The sequence below is a fragment of the Hypanus sabinus genome, chromosome 7, assembly GCF_030144855.1.
Source record: "Hypanus sabinus isolate sHypSab1 chromosome 7, sHypSab1.hap1, whole genome shotgun sequence".
Taxonomy (NCBI): domain Eukaryota; kingdom Metazoa; phylum Chordata; class Chondrichthyes; order Myliobatiformes; family Dasyatidae; genus Hypanus; species Hypanus sabinus.
The window spans coordinates 7,176,583-7,199,999 of NC_082712.1; the positions used below are offsets into that span (position 1 = coordinate 7,176,583).

A 23,417-nucleotide genomic window follows, 5' to 3' on the forward strand; every position below is an offset into this window, starting at 1 on the left:
GGCTGTGTTAATGATCTTCTGCAGCTTCTTCCGGTCTTGGACAGGACAACTTCCATACCAGGTTGTGATGCACCCTAGAAGAATGCTTTCTACTGTGCATCTATAAAAATTAGTGAGGGTTTTAGGGGACAGGCCAAATTTCTTCAGCTTTCTCAGGAAGTAAAGGCGTTGGTGGGCCTTCTGGCTGTGAACTCTCCTTGGTTAGATCAAGTCAGGTCATTTGTGATATTCACCCTGAGGAACTTAAAGCTTTTGACCTGTTCCACCACTGATGTAGACGGGGTTGTGCGGTCCGCTACTCCTTCTGAAGTCAACAACCAATTCCTTCGTCTTGCTGCCGTTGAGAGATAGGTTATTGTCTTCGCACCATGCCACCAGGTTCTTAATTTCCTCTCTGTACTCAGACTCATCATTACCCAAGATACAGGCGACAATTGTGAAATCATCAGCAAACATATATTGAGTCTGATGGAAACTTGGCTACCCAATCATGGGTGTACAGTGAGTACAGCAGGGGGCTGAGTACACAGCCTTGTGGGGCACCGGTGCTCAGAGTGATTGTAGAGGAGAGCTTGTCCCCCATTTTTACAGCCTGGGTCCTGTCTGTGAGGAAGTTGAAGATCCAGCTGCAGATCTGAGTGCTAAGACCCAGGTTCTGGAGCTTAGGAATCAGTTTATTTGGAATGATGGTATTAAAGGCAGAGCTGTAGTCGATGAAAATGAGCCTTACATATGTGTCTTTATTCTCCAGGTGTTCTAAGGAGGAATGTAGTGCCAGAGAGATGGCATCTGCCGTTGACCTGTTGCTCCGGTAGGCGAATTGCAAAGCATCGAGGTTGACCGGTAGGTTATGGTTGATGTGTGCCAAAACCAATCGCTCAAAGCACTTCATAGCAATTGATATCAGAGCCACAAGTCGGTAGGCATTCAGGTTAGTTTGCAGGATCAGCTGGTAGTAAAGAAGGTAAATGCAATGTTAGCATTTGTTTCAAGAAGTCTAGAATATAAGAGCAAGGATGTGATACTGAGGGTTTATAAGGCATTGACCAGACCACACTGAGAAAATTGTGAGTAGTTTTGGGCTCCTTGTCTAAGAAGAAATATGCTAGCAATCTGGGCCTGTACTGAGTGGAGATCTTATTGAAACTTGATGGCAAAGATCGGGAGGAAAGAAGAGTCCACAGGAGTGACGGCACAATCATTGCTGACTGTAGAGGCCAATTCTGTATCTGCAGACTCGGGAGCAACAGGGACAGAGAAACAGCTGGGGTGCAGGTGCTTGGGTAGTGGGATCCTTCCTGCATCTCCTCTTCTCTTCTGGATTTCTCAAAACTCGTGACTGCTCTGTGTATCAGTGTTCTCCAGTGGTCTCTGTCACAAGCCAGCGGTTGCCACTCATTCACCTTGATATTTGCCTGAGAGAGCTGAGACTCAGGTTGGTCTTTATACGTCTCGCACAGGGCACCACATTCCCTCTTGCCTTGACAGAGTTCCCCGTAGAGTACTGCTTTCAGTAACCTGGAGTTGTCTATGCAAGACATGCGGCTTGATCAGCAGAGCAGCAAAGTGGCATCAAAGCTCGGAAGCTGAGCCTTCTCCAGGACCTCGTTGTTGAAGAAAACAAACCCTCCAGCTGATACCTGTGATGGAGAGGATGCAAACACTTGAACAAGATTTGCTTGCAGTAGAAGGCCCAGGATTTGGAGCCGTATATCAGCATTGTAACCCTGTATACCTGGATTTTTGTGGACAGACATAGCTGGTGGTTCTTCTACACAGGTTTATGGAGGCACCTGAAGGCACTGTTGGCTCTGGTGAATCGATCATCAATGCTTATTACCAACAGGACTGTTGGAGATGACGCTGTCCAACTGCGGTGAGAGGGTGGTCATTAATGGTAATCAACGTGGGTTGTAAATGCTACAAGGGGGCTTCTGATGGTGGATCATCATTTTCTTCAAACTGACCGTTAATTTGGTCAGTCTGAATTGAAATCTATTGAATATTGAAAGGTCGAGACAGACTAGATGTGGAGAGGATGGGATAACCATATAACAATCACAGCACGGAAACAGGCCATCTCGGCCCTCCTAGTCCATGCCGAACTCTTAATCTCACCTAGTCCCACCTACCCGCACTCAGCCCATAACCCTCCACCCCTTTCCTGTCCATATACCTATCCAATTTTACCTTAAATGACACAACTGAACTGGCCTCTACTACTTCTACAGGAAGCTCATTCCACACAGCTATCACTCTCTGAGTAAAGAAATACCCCCTCGTGGTTCCCTTAAACTTCTGCCCCCTAACTCACAAATCATGTCCTCTCATTTGAATCTCCCCTACTCTCAATGGAAACAGCCTATTCACGTCAACTCTATCTATCCCTCCCAAAATTTTAAATACCTCGATCAAATCCCCCCTCAACCTTCTACGCTCCAATGAATAGAGACCTAATTTTTTCAACCTTTCTCTGTAACTTAAGTGCTGAAACTCAGGTAACATCCTAGTAAATCGTCTCTGCACTTTCTCTAATTTATTGATATCTTTCCTATAATTCGGTGACCAGAACTGCACACAATATTCTAAATTTGGCCTTACCAATGCCTTGTACAATTTTAACATTATATCCCAACTTCTGTACTCAATGCTCTGATTTATAAAGGCCAGCGTTCCAAAAGCCTTCTTCACAACCTTATCTACATGAGACTCCCCCTTCAGGGAACTATGCACTGTTATTCCTAGATCTCTCTGTTCCTCTGCATTCCTCAATGCCCTACCATTTACCCTGTATGTTCTATTTGGATTATTCCTGCCAAAATGTAGAACCTCACACTTCTCAGCATTAAACTCCATCTGCCAACGTTCAGCCCATTCTTCTAACCGGTATAAATCTCCCTGCAAGCTTTGAAAACCCACCTCATTATCCACAACACCTCCTACCTTAGTATCATCCGCATACTTACTAATCCAATTTACCACCCCATCATCCAGATCATTTATGTATATTACAAACAACATTGGGTCCAAAACAGATCCCTGAGGCACCCCGCTAGTCACCGGCCTCCTTCCCGATAAACAATTATCCACCACTACTCTCTGGCATCTCCCATCTAGCCACTGTTGAATCCATTTTATTACTCCAGCATTAATACCTAACGACTGAACCTTCTTAACTAGCCTTCCATGTGGAACTTTGTCAAAGGCTTTGCTGAAGTCCATATAGACTATATCCACTGCCTTACCCTCATCAACATTCCTCGTAACTTCTTCAAAAAATTCAATAAGGTTTGTCAAACATGACCTTCCATGCACAAATCCATGCTGGCTACTCCTAATCAGATCCTGTCTATCCAGATAATTATTAATACTATCTCTAAGAATACTTCCCATTAATTTACCCACCACTGATGTCAAACTGACAGGTCTATAATTGCTAGACTTACTTCTAGAACCCTATTTAAACAATGGAACCACATGAGCAATACTCCAATCCTCCGGCACAATCCCCGTTTCTAATGACATCTTAAAGATCTCCGTCAGAGCTCCTGCTCTCTCTACACAAACTTTCCTCAAGGTCCTGGGGAATATCCTGTCAGGACCCGGAGATTTATCCACTTTTAAATTTTTTAAAAGCGCCAGTACTTCCACCTCTTTAATTCTCATAGGTTCCATAACTTCCTTACTTGTTTCCCACACCTTACACAATTCAATATCCTTCTCCTTAGTGAATACCGAAGAGAATACCGAAGATAGTGGGAGAGTCTAGCACCAGAGGGGAGGACCTCAGAATAAAGGGACATCCATTTAGGACACAGATGAGAAGGAATTTCTTTAGCCAGAGGATGGAGAATTTGTGGAATTCATTGCCACAGACGGCTGTGGAGGCCAAGTCATTTAAAGCAGAGTTTATCAGGGCATCAAAGGTTACAGGGAGAAGGCAGGGGAATGGGGTTAACAACAATAAATCAGCCAGGATGGAATGGCGGAACAGACTCAATGGACCAAATGTAGTTCTGCTCCTATGTCTTATGATCTCATTATCTTATACAGAAGTATTTTAGGTATAAGAAATGATAGCATGTTACTTTGGTAAGGTAAAACATCCCTAAAACATGGACATAAGAAAATAGAATTTGTTTTTTATTTACATTCAATTATTTGTTAAATCTTCTTTAAAAGATAAAAGCAGATATGATAGAAGTGTTTAAAAGGTTCATAGACCCACACATGAATATGCAGAGAATGGAGTAATATGGCCCACCTTCAAGTAGATGGGATTAGTTAAATTAAAGCTTTGTTTTATTTGTCACATACATCAAAACATTCCATGCCCACAACTCAATAACCCTAAAATGTACGGCTTTGGAGTGTGGGAAAAAACCCATGAACTCACAGGGAGAACATACAGGTTCCTTACAGACGGTGGCGGGAATTGAATCCCCATCGTGATCATGTTATTTGTCTTTAATAGATTAGGTAGTTCAGCACATCATGATGACCCAAGTGCCTGTTCCTGTAGGGTAATGTTCTATGCTCTATTAGTTCACAAGTATCAGCTGATATCAAATCTAGTGAAAAGTCAATACTACATGTATATTGACCAGGCATTTAGAAAAGAATTGATGGAGAAGTAATTTCTACAAAAATATTTAAGGCTCGCTGATAGGTGTAGACATTTTATGAATTAAATAAAATAGTGAAAAGTTGATAAAAATTGATTATAATTATACCTAACAAATGTGAAGTGCCAGTGCCTCCTTTAGATGTTCAGGTTCAAGTACATGTACTACCATCAAACAAAGCAATATTCCTTCAGACCAAGGTGCACAACACTGTTCATATAACTCACACACAGAACATAAAAGTAATATTTAAAAACACAAAATGTTGGGAGAACTCAGCAGGCCAGACAGCATCTATGGGAGGAGGCAGTGACGACGTTTCGGGCCGAAACCCTTCATCAAAAGTAATATTACCTGCTTTCGCTCCATATCCTTTGATGCCCTGACCAATCAGAAAACTATCAACCTCCGCCTTAAACATACCCATGGGCTTGGCCTCCAACACAGTCTGTGGCAAGGCATTCCACAGATTCACTACTCTCTGGCTAAAAAAATTCTTCCTTACCTCTGTTCTAAAGGGTCACTCCTCAATTTTGAGCCTGTGCCCTCTGGTGGATACCCCACCAGAGGAAACATCCTCTTCACACCTATACTATGTAGTCCTTTCAACATTTGGCAGGTTTCAATGAGATTGTCCTGCATTCTCCTAAATTCCAGTGAGTACAGGCCCAAAGCTGCCAAACGCTCCGAATACATCAACCCCTTCATTCCCAAAATCATTCTTGTGAACTTCCTCTGGACTCTCTCCAATGACAACACATCCTTTCTGAGATACGGGGCTCAAAGCAGTTGACAATACTCCAAGTGCGGCCTGACTAGTGTCTTATAAAGCATCAGCATTACCTCCTTGCTTTTATGTTCTATTCCCATTGAAATAAAATAACAATATTGCATGTGCCTTCTTTACCACAGACTCAACCTGTAAATTAATCTTCTGGGAGTCTTGCACGAGAGCTCCAAAGTCCCTCTGCACATCTAATGTTTGAATCTTCTCCCCATTTAGGTAACAGTCCATTCTACAGTTCCTTTTACTAAAATAAATTATTGTACATTTCCCAACACTGTATTCTATCTGCCACTATTTTGCCCATTCTTCCACTTTTCTAAGCCCTGCTGCAATTGCATTGCTTCCTCAGCACTACCTGCCCCTCCACCCATCTTTGTATCATCCACAAACAAAGCTATCAATTCCATTATCCAAATCATTGACAAATAATGTGAAAAGTAGCAGTCCCAATACTAACCCCTGAGGAACTCCACAAGTCACTGGCAGCCAACCAGAAAAGGCCCACTTTATTCCCACTCACAGCCTCCTGCCTGTCAGCCATTCCTCTATCCATGACACTTTATTTCCTGTAACGCCATAGGATTTTATCTCGTTAAGCAGCCTCATGTGTGGCAGCTTATCAAATGCCTTCTGAGATGTGTAAATGACATCCACGGATTCTTTGTCTACGAAACTTTTTTTTTTAATTAGTTTTTTTTATACATTTTCTACATAACTACAGATAAAAACCCCAGATCAAAATGAAGAACATTGATACAGTGCAAAAATAAGCATACAATAACAATATGATACAAAGAAAGATAATTGAAAAAGCACCCAAATTGAAGACAAGTAAAATTAGTATCCTCCCCAAACCCCACAACACAAAAAAAACTCCAGACCAACCACAACACAATATAGAGAATATAAATCAGGACAATCAAACCCCCAAACTGTGAATACACTTAGCAACAGAAGATAATAATGCCTACTACCAAAAGAAAAAGGAGCTGAAAGCAAGGGACCGAGAAAAAACCTTAGTTAAGAGGAAGGTTATGAAAGCACTCAATAAAAAGTCCCCAGACCTTTTGGAACTTTAAATCCGAATTAAGAATTGTATAATGAATTTTTTCGAGGTCCAAGCAGGCCATAATATCATTAAGCCATTGAGCATGCATGGGCGGGGCAACATCTCTCCATCTAAGGAGGATTAAACGTCTAGCCAGGAGAGAGGCAAAAGATAATATTCGACACTTAGTTGAACTCAGACGTAAATCTGTCTCACCCCAGAAACCGAACAAAGCAATTAAAGGGTTTGGTTCTAGGTGGTGATTCAGAATATATGATAACGTTATAAAGACATCTTTCCAAAATTTCTCCAAGCTAGGACAAAGCCAGTACATATGAATGAGAGAGGCCTCGCCCCTTTTGCATTTATCACAAAGCGGACTAATGTTAGGGTAAAATCGAGATAATTTAGATTTAGACATATGGGCTCTATGAACAATCTTAAGCTGTAAAAGGCAATGGCGAGCACAAAGAGAGGTTGAATTAACCGATTTGAGAATCGAGTCCCAAGTCTCATCAGATAAGGAAGTATTTAAATCCTGCTCCCATGCCATTTTAATTTTATCCACAGGGGCACGTCGTAAGGCTGCTAATTTATCTCGAATAAATGATATTAAACCTTTACCTAGTGGATTAATAGAAAGAAATAAGTCCATAACATTTTTCTCAGGCATTTCAGGGAAGTTAGGAATTAAAGGAACAATAAAGTGTCTAATTTGGAGATATCTAAAAAACTGAGCATTGGGCAGATTGAACTTAGCGGAGAGCTGTTGAAAAGAAGCGAAGCGATTATCAATAAAAAGATCTTCAAAATGTCTAATGCCCTTCCTATACCAATCATGGAATGCTGAGTCATACGTAGTAGGTAAAAAAAGGTGATTATGTACGACAGGGCTGGAGACGGAAAAACCATGGAAACCATAACATTTCCTAAACTGAGCCCAAATATGCAAAGTGTGTCTAACAAGAAGATTAGCTATTAATCTGGACAAACTACTAGGGAGTACAGAGCCAAGAAGTGCAGAGATAGGTAATTCTTTAGTGGAGCTCAACTCCATTGCCACCCACTTAGGGCACTTGGGTTGGCCATGGAAAAAAGACCAAAAGGTAGCACAACATATATTGGCTGCCCAATAATATAAACGAAAGTTAGGTAAAGCCATGCCACCCTCTTTTTTAGGTTTTTGAAGATAGACTTTGTTAATTCTAGAGCGCTTAGTCTACGAAACTTCTTACTTCCTTGAAGAACTCTAACAGATTTGAAAAGCATGATTTCCCGTAACAGAACCCATGCTAATTTTAACTTATTTTATCATTAGTGTCCAAGTACCTCAAAACCTCATCCTTAATAATAGTCTCCAACATATTCCCAACACTGAGGTTAAGCTAACTGGTCTATAATTTACTTTCTTTTGCCCTCCTTCCTTCTTAAAGAGTGGAGTGACATTTGCAATCTTCCAATCCTCCAGGACCGTGTCAGTATGAAGAGATTATTGAAAGATCATGATTATTGCATCCATTATCTCCTCAGGGACCTCTCTCAAAACTCTGGGATGTAGTCCATCTGGTCCAGGTGAGTTATCTACCTTAAGACCTTTGAGTTTGCCTAGCACTGTTTCCTATATAACAGTAATGACACTCACTCCTGCTCCCTGACACTCATGGACCTGTGGCACACCGCCAGTGTCTTCCACAGTGAAGAATGATGCAAAGCACTCATTAAGTTCATCTGCCATTTCTTGGGCACCCATTACCACCTCACCTGCATCACTTTCCAGTGATTCAGTATCAACTCTCACCTCCCTTTTACTCTTTATAGAACTGAAAAAAAACTTTTAGTATTATGCTTTATATTATTGGCTAGGTTGTTCTCATATTTCACTTTTTCCCTGTCTTATGGCTTCTTTAGTTCCCTTTTGTTGGGTTTTAAACACTTCCCAATCATACAACTTCTCACTCACTTCTTCTACCTTTTATGTCCTTTCCTAGGCCTTTATGCAGTCCTCAACTTCCCTTGTCAGCCACAGTTGACTACTTCTGCCATTTGAGAACAACTTCTTCTGTGGGAAATATCTATCCTATTCCTAGAAATTTCAGCCACCTCCGCTCTGTTGTCATCTCTGCCAGTATCTTCCTCCTCTCTCCTCCTGGGCAAATTCCTCTCTCGTACCTCTGTAATTCACTTTATTCCACTGCAACACTGATACATGTGACTTATGCTTCTCCCTCTCAAACTGCAGTAAGAGTTCAATCATATTATGATCACTGCCTCCTAAGGGTTCCTTTACATTAAGCTCCCTAATAATACACAACACCCAATCTAAGATAGCCTTTTCCCAAGTAGGCTCAAGCAAAAGCTGCTCTAAAAAGCGAATCTTGTATTCAATGAACAAAAACCCTTTCTTGCAATTTGACACCAAGCTGATTTTCTCTATCCCCTTGCATACTGAAGTCCCCCATTACAATTGTGTCAATACCCTTATTACATGCCTTTTCCAGCTCCCCTTGCAATCTCAACCCCACATCTTGGCTACTATTTGGAGGTCAATTATGATTCAAAACAATGATGATTCCCATAATGGTTTTTGCACCCTTGCAGTTTCTTAACTCCACCCACAAAGATTCACATTCTCTGACCCTATGTCACCTCTTTCTAAAGATGTAATTCCATCTCTTACCAACACAGCCACACTACCTTCCTGCCTGTCTTTTTGAGACAAAGTAGATCCTTTGATGTTAAGCTCCTAACTATGGCCTTCTTTCAGCCACAAGTCATGATGCCCACAACGTCATACCAATCAATCCGTAATTGTGCCATGAGTTTGTATCCCTTATTCTGAATGCTGTATGCATTTAAATACAGCACTTTCAGTCCTGCATTCTTCACCCATTTGAATTTTGCCTCTGTGGTACAATTTAACTCTTTGCTCTGACTACATTTGTACCTAATCATTGGCTTGTCCTTCCTTACATTCATGTTACACCCATCATCTACTTGTAAACCTGCAGGCTCATCTTTAGCTCTATCCCACTGGTTCCCATCCCTGTGCTATATTAGTTTAAATCAATACCAACAGCTCTAGTAAATCTGTCCACAAGAATATTGGTTCCCTTCGGATTCAAATGTAAACTGTCCTTTTTTTTTAAACAGGTCCCCAGAAGGGTACAGGTCCCCTTCTCCAGAAGAGGTCCCAATGATCCAGAAATCTGAATCCCTGCCCCCTGCTCCAACTCTTCAGCCATGCATTTATCTGCCATCTCATTCTATTCCTGTCCTCACTGTTGTGTGGCACAGGCAGCAATCCTGAGATTACCAGAACTATTGAATTTACTTTATTTCTTACATCCTATACAAACACGAGGAGTAAAAATCTTTACGTTATGTCTTCATCTAAATGTGCAATGTGCAATCTTAGTAAATTATAATAAATAGAACAGTAAATGTAACATCAAAATACACTCAAATCAGCGTGAGTTAATCAGTCTGATGGCCTGATGGAAGAAGCTGTCCTGGAGCCTGTTGGTCCTGGCTTTTATGCTGTGGTACCGTTTCCCGGATGGTAGCAGCTGGAATAGACCATGGTTGGGGTGACTTGGGTCTCCAATGATCCTTCTGGCCCTTTTTTCCCACACCGTCTTTGTAAATATCCTGAATCATGGGAACTAAGGGACATAGTCTCAAGATTCGAGGGAGTAGTTTTAGGGCGGAGATGAGGAGGAATAACTTTTCCCAAAGAGTAGTGAATCTGTGGAATTCTCTGCCCAATGAAGCAGTGGAGGCTTCCTCAGTAAATATATTTAAGACAAGGTTGGATAGATTTTTGCATAGTAGGGGAATTAAGGGTTATGGGGAAAAGACAGGTAGGTGAAGGTGAGTCCTTATTCAGTGGCAGAGCAGGCTCGACGGGCCAGATGGCCTACTCCTGCTCCTATTTCTTATATTCTTATTACTACCCTTGAGGTCCTGCTTCTCAGCTTCCTTCCTAACTGCCTGGATTCTGTTTTCAGGACCTCCTCCCCTTTTCTGAGAGGGATGGCCACAGAGGCGCTCACCACTATCTAACATTCTCCCTTCCCTCTCCTGACAGTCACACACTTATCTGTCTACTGTGGCCACAATGTGGCTACCTGCCTGTAACTCTATCAATCACCTCCTCACTTTCCCTAACAAGCTGAAGGTCAGCGAGCTGCAGCTCCAGTTCCCTAACTAACACAGTCTCCAAGGAGCTGCATCTCGATGCGTCTTTGCAGACGTGACCATCAGAGGGGCTGGATGTCTCCTGGAAATCCCACATTTGACACACAGTAGAGAACACTGGCTCTGCAGACATACCCTCTATTCTCTCAAGAGTTAATTCAGAAAAAAAGTTAAATAAGAAATAAGGAATGAACTTACCTACTTCCCTTGCCTCTGCCTGTTCTCACCAAAGCCTTATTGAGTCAAAACCCTCCTATTCTAACTCAGACTACTCCCAATATGACTGCTTTGCTAGGCAGTACCCCTCTTATAGAGACAGGCTTTTCAAAGCTCTTCACCAGAGCTGTGCAGGAATGCTTCTGTTGTGTCTGCGCATTTCTCCAATCAACGACTCTCATTGAAAAACTTCCTCCCTTTTATGCCAGGGACCAATAGCATTAAGCTATTGGTCATGGATACTAGGTTAAGAACCCTTGCCCTAAACTAATCTCTGGAACATTACTGACACTTCCCTCCCTTTTCTCAACCTCTCTGTCTCTATTGCTGGAGACAGCTTATCTACTGATGTCTTTTATAAACCCACTGACTCTCACACTTACCTGGGACTATACCTCCTCTCATCCTGCTACTTGTAAAAATGCCATCCCCTTCTCTCAATTCCTCTGTCTCCACTGCAAGAGCTCTCAGAATAAGGCTTTTCATTCCAGAACTAAGGAAATGTCCTCCTCCTTCAAAGAAAGGTGCTTCCCTTCCTCCACCATCAACTCTGCCCTCAACTGCATCTCTTCCACTTCACGTTTTCCTTCACCCCATCAGTGATAGGGTTCCGCTTGTCCTCACCTACCACCCCATCAGGCTCCGCGTGCAGCACAGAATTCTCTGTAATTTCTGCCACTTTCATCGGGATCCCATCACCAAGCACATCTTTCTCTCCGTGCCCAATTTCTGGTTTCCTCGTGGATCGCTCCCTACACACCTCCCTTGTCCATTTGTCCCTCTCTACTGTCTCCCTCCTGGCACTTATCCTTGCATGCGGAACAAGTGCTACACCTGTCCCTACACCTCTTCTCTCATTACCATTCAGAGCCCAAAACAATGCTTCCAGCTGAGGTGTCACTTCACCTGTGAGTATCCAGCACTCCGGTGTGGCCTCCTGTATATTGGTGTAGATTGGGATACTGCTTCACCGAAAACCTACGCTCCATTGGCCAAAAAAAGTGGGATCTCCCAGTCGCCACCCATTTTATTCCAGTTTCCATTCCAACATGTCAGTCCATGGCCTCCTCTACTGCTGCGATGAAGACACACTCAAGTTGGAGGGGGGGACAGTTTATATTCCATCTGGGTAGCCACCAATCCGATGGCATGAACATCGAATTTTCATACTTCTGGTAATGGCCCCCCCCCAGCATTCCCCATTCCCCTCTCTCACTTTACCTCCTTATCTGCCCAACACCTCCCTCTGGTGCTCCTCCCCCTTCCCTTTCTTTCATGGCCTTCTGTCCTCTCCTGTCAGATTCCCCTTCTCCAGCCCTGTATCTCGTTCCCAGCTCTTTCCTTCACCCTCCCCCCCTCCTGGTTTCACCTATCACCTACTTCCTTGTCCCTCTTCCTCCCCTCTCCCCCCCACCTACTTACTCTGACTTCTCATCTCTTTTCTCCAGTCCTGATGAAGGGTCTTGGCCCAAAACATCGATTGCTCACTCTTTTCCGTAGATGCTGCCTGGCCTGCTGAGTTCCTCCAGTATTTTGTGTGTGTTGCTCTGGAACTCAGCCATGTTGTTCATGTTTAGAACCCGACTTTTACATAGAAAAATAAACTTATTAAGTTGTCCAGGTCAAAACAAGTTATCAGTAAATTTAAGGATCACTTATTATCACCTTTGGCAATATATTCCATATTTTTGTTGAATGAGCATCATTTTAGTGTGGTGGTGTGAACTACATAAACCTGTCTGGACACGCCCCCTGCTGACTGCTCCTGTGGCCCCTCCCACTGACTGTGGCTCCTCCCACAGACAATAGACAATAGGTGCCGAAGTAGACCATTCGGCCCCTCGAGTCTGCACCGCCATTCTGAGATCATGGCTGATCATTCACCATCAATACCCAGTACCTGCCTTGTCCCCATATCCCTTGATTCCCCTATCCATCAGATATCTATCCAGCTCCTTCTTGAAAGCATCCAGAGAATTGGCCTCCACCGTCTTCCGAGGCAGTGCATTCCACGCCTTTACAACTCTCTGGGAGAAGAAACTCTTCCTCAACTCTGTTTTAAATAACTGACCTCTTATTCTCAATCCATGCCCTCTGGTACTGGACTCTCCCAACATCTGGAACATATTTCCTGCCTCAATCCTATCAAATCCTTTAATTATCTTAGAACGTTTCAATCAGATCCCCTCTCAATCTCCTCAATTCCAGCGTGTACAAGCCCAATCTCTCCAATCTCTCTGCGTAAGACAGCCCTGCCATCCCAGGAATCAACCTAGTGAATCTACGCTGCACTTCCTCAATTGCCAGAATGTCCTTCCTTAAACCTAGAGACCAAAACTGTACACAATATTCCAGGTGTGGTCTCACCAGGGCCCTGTACAAATGCAAAAGGACATCCTTGCTCTTGTATTCAATTCCCCTTGTAACAAAGGCCAACATTCCATTTGCCCTCTTCACTGCCTGTTGCACTTGCTCATTCACCTTCATTGACTGGTGAACTAGGACTCCTAGGTCTCTTTGCATTTCTCCCTTACCTAACTCGACACCATTCAGACAATACTCTGCCCTCTTGTTCCAGCTTCCAAAGTGGATAACTTCACATTTATTCACATTGAATGACATCTGCCAAGTATCTGCCCACTCACTCAACCTATCCAAGTCTCCCTGTATTCTCCTAACGTCCTCTTCGCATGTCACACTGCCACCCAGTTTAGTATCGTCAGCAAACTTGCTGATATAGTTTTCAATGCCCTCATCTAAATCATTGACATAAATCGTAAAGAGCTGTGGTCCCAATACAGAGCCCTGTGGTACCCCACTAGTCACCTCCAGCCAGTCTGAGAAACACCCATTCACTGCTACCCTTTGCTTTCTATCTGCCAACCAGTTTTCTATCCATGTTGAAACCCTGCCCCCAATGCCATGAGCTCTGATTTTACTCACCAATCTCCTATGTGGCACCTTATCGAATGCCTTCTGAAAATCTAGGTACACAACATCTACTGGCTTACCCTCGTCTAACATCCTTGTTACACCCTCAAAAAACTCCAACAGATTAGTCAAGCATGATTTGCCCTTGGTAAATCCATGCTGGCTCGGCCTAATCCTATTTCTGCCATCTAGATGTGCCACTATTTCGTCCTTAATAATGGACTCAAGCATCTTCCCCACGACTGACGTTAGGCTAACAGGGCGATAGTTCTCCGTTTTCTCCTTCCCTCCCTTCTTGAAAAGTGGGACAACATTAGCCACTCTCCAATCTTCAGGAACTGATCCTGAATCTAAGGAACATTGGAAAATGATTACCAATGCATCCGCAATTTCCCGAGCCACCTCTTTTAGAACCCTCGGATGCAGACCATCTGGACCCGGGGATTTATTAGCCTTCAGTCCTACCAGTCTACTCATCACAGTTTCTTTCCTAATGTCAATCTGTCTCAATTCCTCTGATATCTTATGACCCTGGCCCATCCATACATCTGGGAGATTGCTTGTGTCCTCCCTGGTGAAGACAGATCTAAAGTATTCATTAAATTCTGTTGCCATTTCCCTGTTTCCCATAACAATTTCTCCCAATTCATTCTTCAAGGGGCCAACATTGTTCTTAACTATCTTCTTTCTCTTCACATAGCTAAAAAAGCTTTTGCTATCCCCTTTTATATTCCTGGCTAGACTGAGCTCATACCTGATTTTTTCTCTCCGTATTGCTTTTTTAGTTAAGATCTGCTGTTCCTTAAAACTTTCCCAATCATCTGTATTCCCACTCATCTTAGCCCTGTCATACTTCTTTTTCTTTAATGCTATACAATCTCTGACTTCCTTTGTCAACCACTGTGGCCCCTTCCCCCTCTTTGAATCCTTCCTTCTCATTGGAATGAACTGCATTTGCATCTTTTGTATTATGCCCAAGAATATCTACCACTGCTGATCCACTGTCTTTCCTGCCAGGGCATCCACCCATTTAACTTTGGCCAGCTCATTCCTCATGGCTCCGTAGTCTCCTTTATTTAATTGCAACACTGACACCTCTGATCTGCCCCTATCCCTCTCAAATTGTAGATAAAAACTTATCATGTTATGATCACTACTTCCTAATGGCTCCTTTACTTCAAGATCACTTGCCAATTCCTGTTCATTACACATCACCAAGTCCAAAATAGCCTCGTTCCTGGTTGGCTCAAGCACAAGCTGTTCCAAAAATACATCCCTTAGACACTCCACAAACTCCCTATCCTGGGGTCCAGCACCTACCTGATTCTCCCAGTCCACCTGCATGTTGAAATCTCCCATAACGACTGCATTACCTTTAGCACATGCCAATGTTAACTCCCTAATCAACTTGTACCCAATATCCACGCTACTGTTTGGGGGCCTGTACACAACACCCATTAGGGTCTTTTTACCCTTACTGTTCCTCAGCTCAATCCACACAGACTCTACTTCCCCTGTTCCCAAGTCACCTCTTGCTAAGGACTGAATCTCATTCCTCACCAACAGGGCCACCCCACCCCCTCTTCCCATATTTCTGTCTCTACGATAGCACGTATACCCTGGTACACTCAATTCCCAGGCCTGATCCCCTTGCAGCCATGTCTCCGTTATCCCAACAATATCGTAGTTCCCCATTTTCATCTGAGCTTCAAGCTCATCTGTCTTATTTCAGACACTACGCGCATTCAAGTATAGAATTCTTAGCCCATTTCTCCTCTCTTTGCTTAAAACACTGTCTACTGTACCTAACCCAGCTCCTTGAACTTCCATCGGGCAAATTGCACCCTGAATTTTGATGACCTTCTCAAGATCACCCAAACCTTGTACACATTTAACCCCATGCACCGTCTGACCAACCCTCTGGATCTGGATCCCTGCCCCCTGCACATCTAGTTTAAACCCCCCCCGAGCAGCACTGGCAAATACTCCTGCAAGAATGTTAGTACCCCTCTGGTTCAGATGTAGACCATCCCTTCAAAACAGATCCCAATGTCCCTGGAACAAAGACCAATTATCCAAAAACCTAAACCCTTCCTTCCTGCACCATGCTCTCAGCCTCGTATTAATGTGCATAATCATTCTATTCTTCGCCTCACTCGCACGTGGCACAGGTAGCAATCCCGAGATTGTCACCCTGGAGGTCCTGCCTTTCAGCTTCACTCCTAACTCCCTGAACTCTCTAAGCAGGACCCCCTCACTCACCTTACCTACATCGTTGGTCCCTACATGGACCACTACATCTGGGTTCATGCCCTCACTCTCAAGAATAGCCTGCACCCGATCTGAGATGTCCCGGACCCTGTATAAAGACCACGGTATAAAGGCGATTGAGCCCAGCCCTCAGTCTCCAGGATGTAGTATGGTGGTCAACTACTGCTTGTTCTTTCTTCCAGTCAATAAAAGCCGATATCTCGCCTTCACGTCTCAGAGTGAGTTATTGATGGTGCATCAGGTGGTGAGCAAGTTGGAGAGGTCGAGAGGGCTGGGCAGTAAGGTCTAGACTCGGAGCATATTGCTGGGTGAGGACCAGGTCCTATTGCAAGGTATGATCTGGAGTTTAGACGATTTAACTGCTGGCCCAGATAGACTGGAAAAGCTGGGTGCTGGAACCAGAGGTGAGGGTCAGGCGGACTTCACTTGCTCTTCTGCAATATACATTCCTCTCTGAACGGCACTGAGACTGTGAGATTGCTCCAACTGCTGTGCTTTGTGACTGAGCTTCACAACAATTTGCCCCACCAATCTGATGAACAGAGACCTTTGGGCCTACTCCAGCTGCTCCAGGGATTCAGGACTACAGACTCAATTTGCTTTGGAATACTGATACTAGCTTCTATTGTTTGCATGATTTGTGCTTTTTGTCTCTTTCTTGTGAATTGCATGTTTATCCTTTGTTTTTAATTGGGTTCTTTCAGGTTTCTCATTTTGTGGCTGCCTGGAAGCAGATAAATCTCAAGGTTGTGTAATTTATACATATTGATAATAAATGTTCTTTGAATCTTTAAATAACACTTTACAGTTCAATTCCTTTACAGTTCAATTACAGTAGTCTGTAAGGAATTTATATATTCACCCTGTGACTGTGTGGGTTTCCTCTAGATGCTCCGAATTCCTCCCACATTGCAAAAACACACAAATTAGGATTAGCAAAGTGTGGACATACTACATTAGCTCCAGAAGCACAGCGACACTTGCCGGCTACCCCAAGCACAGCTACAGATTGTGCTGGTCGACACATTTCACTGTATGCTTCGATGTACATGTGACAAATAAACTTGTCTTTCATTCTTTTTGTCTTTTAAGTAGATTAAGAGACTGTAGTGCATTTGTTGTTTTCTGTGGACTTTAAATCTTATCATTGGACACACGTTATAACTGCTTACCTTGTTGAATGGTTAAATCTAGAGCAACCTTTCAACGTCACTTATGCTGTATCGAATTTATTCAGCCTGTTATTCATAACATATGGAGTGAAATAAATCATCTAAAGTTGGCTTCCTTGATGATAGTGAGTGCTGAAGAAAGTCTTGGTTCCATCATTGTTCTGGGGGGGGGGGGGGGGTGATGTTCAGGAAATCTACACTCACAGTTGTCTGAAAACAGAAATCCCGAAAAATCTTTGCAAGTCAGGCAGCTGACAGAGTACCTTCATTCAGAACTGCAGGCAGCTAAAATGAACAACTTTGATCTAATCCAATATTTTTGTGACCACCCTGAGCCATCTATCACAATCTGCTTCACTGCATCAATGTGATCATTAACAAATGGAAAAATTACCAATATGAGGCCAATATTGATATTTCATTTCAAATCCTTTAAGAGTCGAGGTACAGGCTTGGATCAATTTAGACCACAATCACTGAGAGCATATGTTTATCATTCACTAACAGAAGCATTTTTGGCTAAAAAAAAAATAATTGTGGCTAGGAAGCTAAAATTCCTGCCTTTTTTCCCCCCAGACCTTTCCTATTGAAGCTAATACTACTGATATCATTAGCAGGGTTGAGCTTAGTGCGAATATATGAATTCTTTTTGTTACAATCCTTTTACACAATAAGGCTCCTTTCAGAAAAATATCTAACACGGCAAGCCCAAACTTGTTCAATCCAGCCAACTTAAATTAGATGCAGACTGTTAATTTCATATTTTTACAAAATGTTTTTGAACAGCAGTTCCATTTTATTCCTCGAAGAATATTGGGCAGTTAAGTGGTAAGAGTTTTTGTTTATCAACCCTAACATTACCTTAACACACTTTTCAAATGGACTCAGAAATAAACTCGTTCATGCACCAATCATCATTGATATGGCTGTGTCACCATAATTAAAATTAGTAAATCATATGGAAATCTAAACAATTAACTTTATATATCACTGGACTCTGTGAATTCCAATTTAATGTAACACGCCTACACAAAACAGATATTTTCAGAAGTAAGCTTTTTTTTTAAACTTTTTTTATTGCATTTTTAAATGGTTACAAAGTATGAAAAAACAATGTATATAACCCATACCCCCTCCCCTTAACCCCTCCCCCCTAACTGCCCTATAGAAAAAAAAAGAAAGAAAGAAAGAAAGAATGCCTGGTTGTTGGAAGATCTCCACATGCTCCATGGAATTCGTAATAACTTTAATATGTATATTTATTTCTTTCCCCTAGTAACCAATTGTTTCATCTTCAGAGCATCTATATATTTAATCCTGTCTTTTGTAAATAAGGGCTCCAAATTTTCAAAAATGTTTCATATTTATCTCTTAAATTATAAGTAATTTTTTCTAATGGAATAAGCTTGATAAAAAAAAATTCCTCAAGTCTTACAGTGAATAATAGTATAGTATTTCAGGAACTAATTTTTTTCTAGTGAATGCAGTTATTATGTTTTGGTCTTTTACTTTAGGAAATTATATTCTCAAATAGGGGCACCATCATTCACTAATAATATTTGATCAGGTTTTTTATTGATCTCTGGCTAATTTACAGCGTGATTTAACAGAACACCTTTAGAAGTGTATTTTGACCAATAATTCAATTGAATGGCCTTGTGTGATCCTTCTCAAATCACTTGAGGGTGGAACCATAGACACTGCACTTGGATCTGCCTTAAACTACCATCTGACAAACAGGAACTGCATAAAGGATTAGGAGCAAGATGTACAATAATTATAGAGTACCATGTAATCATTTAACAATTGTACCAAGATCTATCAGGGAATGTCAGACAGGAGTAAGCTCAGCCACATACACAACAGCGAATCCTCCGCAATCAACACCACCGAGTCACCACTGGCAAGAATCAAGGTGACTCACTGCACGACTACATGACAAATAAAAGGAAATCATTTCACCCATTAGGTCTAGACTAGCTCTTCCACAGAGTAACCTTATTTCACCACTCCTTGGCTCTTTCTTCACATCTCTGGAAGTTTTGTAAGTATTTCTTCAATGACTACAAATAACAACCACAAATCATACAGCACCATAAATATTCATCTCCATAAATACAGCTCAACCATAAATTGATTTAACTAAGCAATTAAAGATTAGAAATAAACAAAATATTTATCAAATACATCTAGAGCAAAATTCTAATCAAATTTGTCAAACAGGACATTCCCCTAATAAATCCATGCTGAGTATCTGATTAATCCATCTTTTCCTAGCAGAGATTAATCCTGCCACTCAGAAATCTTTTCCAAAACTTCCCTAATAATCTGGTACACTAATATGCCCAGGAGAAGGAAATCTACCATTCTCATCTCAACGTGATAATAGACTAGCAATTAGACTTAACCATCTTAAATGGTCACCTTTCCAGGAGACTGTAAGAGCTGCAGAGAGAAAATAATTTCTTAGCAGTAAAACTGTTGCTAGTACACTTGTAAAAATATTTTCTTAGGCTGAAGACCAAGGATCAACTCTTTCATCATATACACTTAAATGTATTAAGAATTAGTTGCAACAAAAAAAAACCCATAAGAGACAGGAGCAGAATTGAGCCATTTGGCCCATCGAGTCTGTTCTGCCATTCAATCATAGCTGATCCTTTTCTTTTTCCTCCTCAGCCCCACTCCCCGGTCTCCTCCCCGTAACCTTTGATACCATATCCAATCAAAAACCTATCAAACACTGCCTTAAATATACGCCAACGACCTGGCCTCCACAGCTGCCTGTGGTAATAATTTCCACAAATTCACTACCTTCTGGTGGAAGAAATTTCTCTGCATCTGTCTTAAATGGACACCCCTCTGAGGCTGTGCCCTCTTGTTCTAGAATCCCCCATCATGGGATACATCCTTTCCACATCTACTCTATTTAGGCCTTTCAATATTTGAAAAGTTTCAATGAGATACTCCCATGCTTTGAAATTCCAGTGAATACAGACCTCGAGCTATCAAATGTACCTTGTATGATAATCTTTTCATTCCCAGAATCATCCTTGTGAACCTCCACTGAAGACTCTCCAATCCCAGCACATCCTTTCTTAGATGAGGAGCCCAAAACTGTTCACAATACTCAAGGTGATGCTTCACCACTGCCTTATAAAGCCTCAGCATCACATCCCTGCTCTTGTATTCTAAACCTCTTGAAATAAATGCTAACACTGCTGTTGCCTTTCTCATCAACAACTCTACCTGCAAGTTAACCTTCAGAGTGTTGTGCATAAATACTCCCAAGTCCTTTTGCATCTCAGATTTTTGGATTTTCTCCCCATTTAGAAAATAGACTGCATATTTATTTCTTCTATCAAAGTGCATGACCATGCATTTTGTAACATTGTATTCCATTTGCCACTCTATTGCCCTTTCTCCTAATCTGTTTAAGTCCTTCTGCATCCTACCTGTTTCCTCAACACTACCTGCTCCTCCACCAATCTTCGTATCATCTGCAAAACTGGCAACAAAGCCATCTATTCCATCATCTAAATCATTACCAACCTGATTCTCCCAATCGATCTGTATGTTGAAATCTCCCATGACTACCATAACATTGCCCTTTTGATACACCTTTTCTCTTTCCCATTATAATCTGTGGACCATGTTCTAGCTACTGTTTGGAGACCTGTATATAATTGCCATAAGGGTCCTTTTACCCTTGCAGTTTCTTAACTCAACCCAACATCTTCAACATCTTCCGATCCCATGTCATATCTTTCTACTGATTTGATGACATTCTTTACCAACAGAGCCATGCCATCCCCCCTACCTACCTTCCTATCACTCTGATACAACATGCAACCTTGGACATTCAGCTCCAAACTACAATGATCCTTCAGCCACAATTCAGCAATGGCAACAATATCTATAATAGTGTGACAATATCATCCACCTTATTTCTTATACTCTGTGCATTGAGATATAATATTTTGAGTACTTATTTTCTACCCTTTTTGATTCTGCATCCCTAATGCACTGATACACACCCTGCTGGCTACAATTTTGTCCTATCATCAGCCCTTCCTGAATTGCACGCTATCTTTGCTTTTTCACCATCCATCCTATCCTGAGTCCCATCCCTTGCCAAATTAGCTTAAACCCTCTCCAAAAGCTCTAACAAACCTGCCTACGTGAATATTGGTCTCTCTCGGTTCAGGTGCAATCCGTCACTTTTGAACAGGTCATACTTCCCCCAGAAGAGATCCCAATAATCCAAGAACCTGAAGCCCTGCCCACTGCACCAGCTTCTCAGCCATGCATTAATCTACCAAATCATCCTGTTTCTACCCTCAATGGCGCGTGTCACAGGTAGCAATCCAGAAATTACTACCCCTGGAGGTCCTGCTTCTCAGCTTTCTACCTAGCTTTTAAATTCTCTTTTCAGGACCTCTTTGTTTTTCCTTCCTATGTCATTGGTACCAATATGTACCAAGACATCTGTCCGCTCTCCCTCTCTCTCCAAAATGCTGTGGATGCGATCTGAGATATCCCTGATCCCAACATCCAATAATTATAAAGAATTATATAAGAAGACAGTTAAAGGTTAAAGTACAGGTATGGAATAAATATGGATATGGTATTGTATGAAATGCACTTTTTAATCAGCAAAGTGAACTGAATCCTACCAATGCATACACCCAAACTTCTCTCAAAATCCTGGAAATGCAACATGCTGATTGCTATACAGCGCAACTAGTTTGTAGATTACAGGTTGCAACAGCATTCAATTGCCAAGCCTCAATCCTCTGGTATCACCATTCCCTATGGAGAGTTTAGAATTGTCTAAAGTACTTACCTCATACAGATATCACAAATAGACTAGTCTTTTGTAAGGTTACTGTTGAACCTGAACAAATAAGAGGGTGATATCACATTTGATTACCGGGTCTGAAGGGAAACTATAATCCAATTTGATAGGAAAACTATACTTTAGCAATCACAAAATTAACGAAATTACTGAGAAAAACTGGATATTCTGTGTGTATACTCAACAGTGAATCTTTGCTCACAGTTCCCAAAATTGATTTGACTAGGCAATTAAAGATTAAAAAGAATCAGAAAATAAATTAAAATGCGCAGTCAACATCATACCATGTACGTTGTTACTTATCTGGCAAAGGACACTAACCTCCATCGGAGACGGCTGCTGTCTGCAAGAAAGGAGAGAGACACGGATGAGCAGACTTCATTGTAATGACACTAAAACATACTTTGTTTGGAAACTAAATGTTGATGATTAAACAGCTTCCGCAACAAGCACACTGAAGTGGAAAGGGAAGACAGGCCGAAACTGAATGAGTCAAAATGCATTTTTTCCATCAGCTGTTACCATCTCTCCTTCATTAACTCATCCCAATGGCACTTTATAACTGATTTCTAAAAGGATATGGGTGAGGCTGAATTTCTGAGTGTAATACATAAACGTTTTACACTTTGATCTTGAATAACTGCCAAACTAAAGGAAAGTATTTCAGACCATTTGAATCCTGTATCCAAACTAGTGTTGGAGTCGGCCTGCTGCATATTAGTCCAACAATCTAATAAAAATGTTTTATTTTCCATAAGTGACTCCATGAGAATTTCAGAGTGACTTGCAGAAAGCATGTCATTGGCAGTACAGCATTTTGAGGCAGCCTGAAGACATGAAGTGCAAACTTAAATGCAAGTATTTTCATTAATATTTTAAAGATTAGGGAAACATTATTTTTATAAGGAGATGATGGCAAAAAGAACTGTGCACCTAACATTAGCTAAGACAACTGAAATCCATAAGCTCAGTGTGACCAGAGGATGAATTTCCTTAGTGCTTATCCTCCCTCCAGACTTGGCACATTAACAAGGTTTCCATGCAATTTCCAGAGGTTATGCAGCAGAGCAGTATAAACACCATTGAAATTAATTTCTCAAATCTGTTGTTTCAGTTTAAACGTTAATCATTTTCCTAATGCAATTTCTGAAACATACATATTACCCATTTAAGATGGCACTGGTGAATCTCAGTGATGTCTGGCTGCTAGCCAATGAAACAAGGAAAACAACTAAATATGTTGTTAATCACCCTTTTTCTGGTAAACGATCATCACCAACACTAGTTTGTAACTTTCCTTTGGACTTGGAGG

General features: G+C 41.8%; 1 protein-coding gene and 1 long non-coding RNA gene across 3 annotated transcripts in view; one reads left to right on the forward strand and one right to left on the reverse strand.

The window, feature by feature from the left end:
- The window catches only part of rgs12b (regulator of G protein signaling 12b), a 195,934-nt gene that overhangs the window by 93,316 nt on the left and 79,201 nt on the right, over nt 1-23,417 (reverse strand). For both annotated transcript variants that reach the window (XM_059974132.1, XM_059974133.1), the window contains exon 4: nt 22,427-22,448. In XM_059974132.1, coding sequence (XP_059830115.1) covers nt 22,427-22,448 — 22 coding nt within the window. The remainder of the gene's footprint in view (nt 1-22,426; nt 22,449-23,417) is intronic.
- LOC132396533 (uncharacterized) lies at nt 598-12,814 on the forward strand. Its single transcript, XR_009513008.1, has 3 exons — nt 598-843; nt 7,929-8,032; nt 9,611-12,814. It is a non-coding gene; the product is annotated as an uncharacterized LOC132396533 (long non-coding RNA).